The sequence below is a fragment of the Triticum urartu genome, chromosome 2A, assembly GCF_056163025.1.
Source record: "Triticum urartu cultivar PI428250 chromosome 2A, HENAU_Tu73, whole genome shotgun sequence".
NCBI lineage: Eukaryota > Viridiplantae > Streptophyta > Magnoliopsida > Poales > Poaceae > Triticum > Triticum urartu.
Genome location: NC_141874.1, coordinates 399,258,468 through 399,264,113, shown reverse-complemented (window position 1 = coordinate 399,264,113; position 5,646 = coordinate 399,258,468). Strand labels below are relative to the sequence as shown.

General features: G+C 48.8%; 1 protein-coding gene across 1 annotated transcript; it reads left to right on the top strand.

Annotated features, from left to right (window-relative positions):
* The first annotated feature begins 1,978 nt into the window (after window positions 1-1,978).
* On the top strand, window positions 1,979-4,969 carry SKS17 (SKU5 similar 17). The gene is made up of 6 exons (XM_048700798.2): window positions 1,979-2,524; window positions 2,824-2,933; window positions 3,045-3,412; window positions 3,502-4,225; window positions 4,321-4,402; window positions 4,502-4,969. Exons 1-6 carry the CDS (start codon window positions 2,378-2,380, stop codon window positions 4,703-4,705), a joined length of 1,635 nt encoding a protein of 544 aa, XP_048556755.2. The 5' UTR covers window positions 1,979-2,377; the 3' UTR covers window positions 4,706-4,969.
* The last annotated feature ends 677 nt before the right edge of the window (window positions 4,970-5,646 follow it).

Here is a 5,646-nt window from a genome sequence, read left to right as displayed (position 1 = left end):
TTTATACAAGAGAGTATGGTTGTACGTAGTATTCTTTCAGAACGAATGTTTGCCCGTCATTCTTGCAGTAAAGCTTAGACTTTAGACTCGTACCGTATAATTTGGCTAGTTTGTTTAGGAGAAAGCTCGTGTGCGTTATTTATACCAAAAGGAAAGAAAAATCTGAATGATTTGCGTATGTAGAGTAGTATTACGCTGGATGGTTCCCTTTTCTCTTTACTGCCGCTGCCTTGTGTGGATACTCTTTTGGTTTGGTTTTCTTCCAAGCTAAGCTTTCTTCCTTGTTGCAGAGAAGAAGCGTCTTCCAGAGAAGTTGTTCAGCTCATGCTAATGTACACATAGATATCTAGTCCCCTTTCATATTTTTCTAGTCTGCACATATAATTTGTCTGGAATCAAACTATATAAAGTCTGACCTACATTATAGAAAAAATATTAACATTCACATACGGAAATAATATTATTAGGTGCATCCTGAAATTAAATTTCATACTATACAACTTTAATACTGTAGATGTTAATATTTTTTAATACAAAATTGATCAAACTTTGCGTAGTTTGACTCCAAACAAATCTTATATGCGGACTACTAGCATTTAGCGTCATTTACAATTTTCCCCTACTAAGAAGGAAAAGAAAATCAATGACAAAGTAAAACTAAGAAAAAAGGGATGATTTCCAGTTAATGGAATCATTAGGTTCTTTTGGGAAACATTGTAATGAAGATATTAAGGAGACCAATAGTGATGGAGACACACAACACTTTCCACGGGATAAACGTAAAAACTACTCCATTAGTGTTGTTTTTTGTGGCGAATTTTGGAAACTCTATTCAACAAAGCCGTCCACCGAGCAGTCAGCTAGCAGGCTACTTATCAGAAAACCAGGAGGTCCATCGATCCAGCTCTCGATCCTATCCAACTAACCAGCATGCTGGCACACATATGTGCATGACCGTTTGCTGATCTAGATACTTGTTGAATTACAAGGAAAAATCAAAACTATTACCTCCAATTTGCGAAATGGGTGCCACAACTAAACAGGAATCACGGCTAGTGTTCAAGAGGTTAACCACTTCCACGCAGCCCGTTTCCAACACTATCTCGTCGAAGCCACGACGGTCTGCAACGATGACCCCCTCTCGTATCGCCATTGCCTCACCAATGAGAGGATTAGTAAGTCCAAGAAGTGGTTTGCTCCAAGCCCCTAGGAATGATGCAGGGGCTCGTGAGAATATTACATGGAAACCTAGTTTGAAAGGAAACTTTTGTGAAAACCATGTTTGAAAGTTTCAAAATATCAAAGAGAAGTATATGAGATGTTAAGAGGGTGTTGTTCTATTGCCATGTGAAATTCTTAGTTCAAACACATGAGATTTACGAGTTATGAAAAGAACAAATTTTACTAGAACAAGTTTTGCCCAGCTCTGGCAAGGGAGGGACGATGACGGCGGTGTGCCTTCGCCTTACTTCAATGTTTATAGTCATCGCTAGATGGTCTACGAATCTGGATGTAATTTTATTATTTCTTGCATTCGTTGTACTGTCATAATTGAATACGAACGTATCGGATTTTTTTTCTAAAAAAATGGAGGGTCCGAGTGGTTGCCATCCATAACCTGGTAGCACCTTGGCCTTGTGCAAATATACAATTCCACCACTGACTACTTGTACTTTGAACCGGCGGGCAGTTGAAGTATATAGTAATATATCCTGTGAATTTGAATCCGAAAGTGTCTATAAAGCCGGAATTAGCCGTAGCATGCATGCAGTGCATGTTCCTAGGGCTAGGACCGACCACTCCACCCACCCCACAGAAAGGAAAGAAAAATGAAAGGTTTGCACTCGAATTCTGCATTTACCGGCAGTTATATCAGCAGCAGCGAGTACACGGTATATATATACTACCGCACATCCACGATTAAGGTAGGAAATTAGCAGACGGGCGAGCCAGGACAGCACAGCTGCGTTCACACCGGACCGGAGTGAGTGAGCAGCCGAGAGCGTACCGTGGACTGAAAAGAGCAGAGGAGGGGGACAGCTCGGGCCAAGCTGTCTTCTTCCTCGCCTGCCTGCCTGCCGCCGCAGCTCAACGCGGCGATCCCGCATTCCCAGCTCGCTTTACTCCCGCCGTCCTCCTCCATTTATACCCCTTCCTTTCCCCGGCAACTTGCATCCCATCCCATATGCGCGTATACCTGCTAGCTCCTTTCACTTTCCCTTCTATTCCAATTCCGTTTTCTTAATGCAAAGCACGAGCACTGCTGCGAACGGCGAAAGCTAGCAGCTCCAGCTACAAGAGCCATCTCTTTCTCTTTCCCTTTCTGCGACTCCACTCACTCGTTCCAGATCTAGAGGTTCTTCCCGGGCCGCCGTCCATGCCAAGGATGGCTTCTCTGGCATTGGCGAGGTGGGTGCTCCTGGCGGCGATGGCGGCGAGGCTCGCCGGCGCTGATGACCCTTACCGCTACTTCACCTGGATTGTGACGTATGGCCCCATCAACCCGCTCGGCGCCATCCAGCAGGTACGCTCGCTACTACCAATGTGGGTGGTCACCTCCCTGCATTTTGCTACATAGATTGGGGCTGGGGGTACCCGAATTCCTCACTCTGCCGTTTCTGGGTGCTTCCCGAATTTTTCATGCCCAAATTCGCCAAAATGTTGGTTCATGCCAGTTTCGACCCAAATTTCTTCACTTTTTTTACTTGCAATTTACTACTACTGATACAGTAAAATTTCCTGTTATAAATAGTCCATACTGATATCGGTGAGGAAAACAAATTTTGGACTGACTGACTGACTGACCAGTAATCGTTGTTCAAGGGCATCCTCATCAACGGGCAGTTCCCGGGCCCTCGCATCGACTGCGTCACCAACGACAACCTCATCGTCAACGTCGTCAACAACCTCGACGAGCCGTTCCTCATCACATGGTCCGTCCGTATATTCAATTACTCGCTGCCGCAGCCACCCTCTTCTTCCTCCTCTCTCTCTCTCTTGCTCACTCTCTAGTCTCTACTTGCAAACGCGAATGCAAAATGCAGGAACGGGATCAAGCAGCGGAAGAACTCATGGCAGGACGGCGTGGCGGGCACCAACTGCCCCATCCCGCCCGGCGCCAACTACACCTACAAGTTCCAGGCCAAGGACCAGATCGGCACCTTCACCTACTTCCCCTCCGTCGCGCTGCACCGCGCCGCCGGAGGGTTCGGCGCCCTCAACGTCTACCAGCGGCCCGCTATCCCCGTCCCCTACCCGCCCCCCGCCGGTGACTTCACACTCCTCGTCGGTGACTGGTACCTCGCCGGACACGACCAGCTCCGCCAGACACTCGACTCCGGCGCGCCGCTCCCGTTCCCGGACGCGCTGCTCATCAACGGCATGCCCTCAGCCACCTTGGTGGGCGACCAAGGTAGGCAGCATTCTCATAATCTCTCTTCTGAAACCGGCCGGTAATGAAAATGAAAATTCTTTTGTAACAGTCTTGGTTTTGTTGTTCAGGGAGGACCTATCTGTTGAGAGTGTCCAATGTCGGGATGAAGACGTCCATCAACTTCCGGGTCCAGGGCCATTCTCTGAAGCTGGCGGAGGTGGAAGGCACGCACCCGGTGCAGAACGTCTACGACTCCCTGGACGTGCACGTCGGCCAGTCCGTGGCGTTCCTTGTCACCCTCGACCAGCCGCCCATGGACTACGCCATGGTGGCGTCGACGCGGTTCAACCCGGCCGACATCAGCCCGCTGACGGCGGTCGGGACGCTGCATTACAGCAGCGCCACCTCCATGGCGCCTGACCCGCTCCCGGCAGGGCCGCCGGAGCAGGAGAGCGAGTGGTCGATGAACCAGGCAAGGTCGTTGCGGTGGAACCTGACGGCCAGCGCCGCGCGGCCCAACCCGCAGGGGTCGTTCCACTACGGCACCATCCAGACGTCGAGGACGCTGGTCTTGGCCAGCTCAGCTGCCGTCGTCGCTGGGCAGAGACGGTACGCCGTGAACGGCGTCTCGTTCGTCGTCCCGGACACGCCTCTGAAGCTCCTGGACAACTACAACATCGCAAACGTGATCGAATGGGACAGTGTCCCGGAGCGGCCCGACGGCGGGGCACCACGGCCCGGGACGCCGGTGGTGAGGCTCAACCTGCACGAGTTCGTGGAGGTGGTGTTCCAGAACACCGAGAACGAGATGCAGTCCTGGCATCTTGACGGATATGATTTCTGGGTCGTCGGGTAAGCTACAGCGGCTTAAATACCATCTGAAACTTGAACCAATTCAGATTACATTATGCACATCAACTCATTTCTGATCTTCTCACTTGATTCAGGTACGGCGATAATGGGCAGTGGACGGAGAATGAGCGGCTGAACTACAACCTGGTCGACGCGCAAGCGAGGCATACTGTTCAGGTATGATATATTCCAATTCCAGCAGGCATAATCGATTCCATGAAATTCTTGGCTATTCAAGAAGAACTCTGAACATTTGCAATTTGCTTCATCCATCAGGTGTATCCGAACGGATGGTCGGCGATCTTGGTGTCGCTGGACAACCAAGGGATGTGGAACCTGAGGTCGGCCAACTGGGACCGGCAGTACCTCGGCCAGCAGCTGTACCTGAGGGTCTGGACGGCGGAGCAGAGCTTCTCCAACGAGTACAGCATCCCCACCAACGCCATACTCTGCGGCAGAGCTGCCGGCCTTCCACACTGAGGAACAACAAAGGCCTCCTCAATACTACTGCTGCTGCTACTACTACTATATATATATAGCTGAAATGAAGGTTATAATTGTTATGATTTCTTGGAAATATGTACTGCTGCTCTAGCTAAAAACTCATGTACTAGTAGTACTATTCTTTGGTGACGTCGGTCTTTCATCTCCTTGTGCTTGGCCTGTGGACAAGACCGCATGCCCTGTGAATGCTGGTCAGTGCTCTTGTTTCTGAAATGTAATGTAATCTGATGTGGTTTGTCATTGGGACTTCTCAGGCAAAGCAAGCCTTGTTTTCAAAAGACGGTGAATACATGTTATATTCCACTTCCGAGTGGCCTGAACACTAACCCAGATAAGCAGAAGGTCAAACACTTGCAACATAAACACGCAAGTTCAAGATGCAGAAAAAGCTAGGACACGAGACTGAATCCTCTATGTTACCTCGGTGCCGAGATGCTTGTTCAAATATTTTCTTCAGAGTTTTCAGTACTCGACAACCAATGGCATTCAAAAAAGAGAGTAAATTGCAAAAAACAACCAAATTATGCAAAAGTCAACAAACGTCCACCAAAATGCATGTTTTCTGGTGGTCTTTTTCCTGAAGCACTGATAACTTCGACGCAATTATCATGTTTTTTTTGCAATTTACTCAAAGAATGCACTTCCACGCTTAAGAAGCGAACGAAGGTACTATTCAGGACACCATTATTTCAGAAATGAAACCAAGCTACAAAGAGGGAGGGGGGGGGGCTCCATTTCCAGAGAGGGGCAGGTCATTATACGCAGGCTAAAAAGAAACGGAGGGAGAACTATTCAGGACACCATTATTTCATAAATGAAGCTGAGCTACAGAGAGGGGGGGGCTCCAGTTCTAGAGAGGGCCGGGTCATTATACGCAGACTAAAAAGAAACTGAGGAAGCACTATTCAGGACACCAT

What these genes read in the sequence shown, in the direction of transcription:
- SKS17 (XM_048700798.2), top strand. Translation starts at nt 2,378, where the DNA reads ATGCCAAGGATGGCTTCTCTGGCATTGGCGAGGTGGGTGCTCCTGGCG. An exon ending in CGCTCGGCGCCATCCAGCAG is followed by an intron (nt 2,525 to 2,823) that starts GTACGCTCGCTA and finishes TCGTTGTTCAAG; the next exon opens with GGCATCCTCATCAACGGGCA. An exon ending in AAGCGAGGCATACTGTTCAG is followed by an intron (nt 4,403 to 4,501) that starts GTATGATATATT and finishes TTCATCCATCAG; the next exon opens with GTGTATCCGAACGGATGGTC.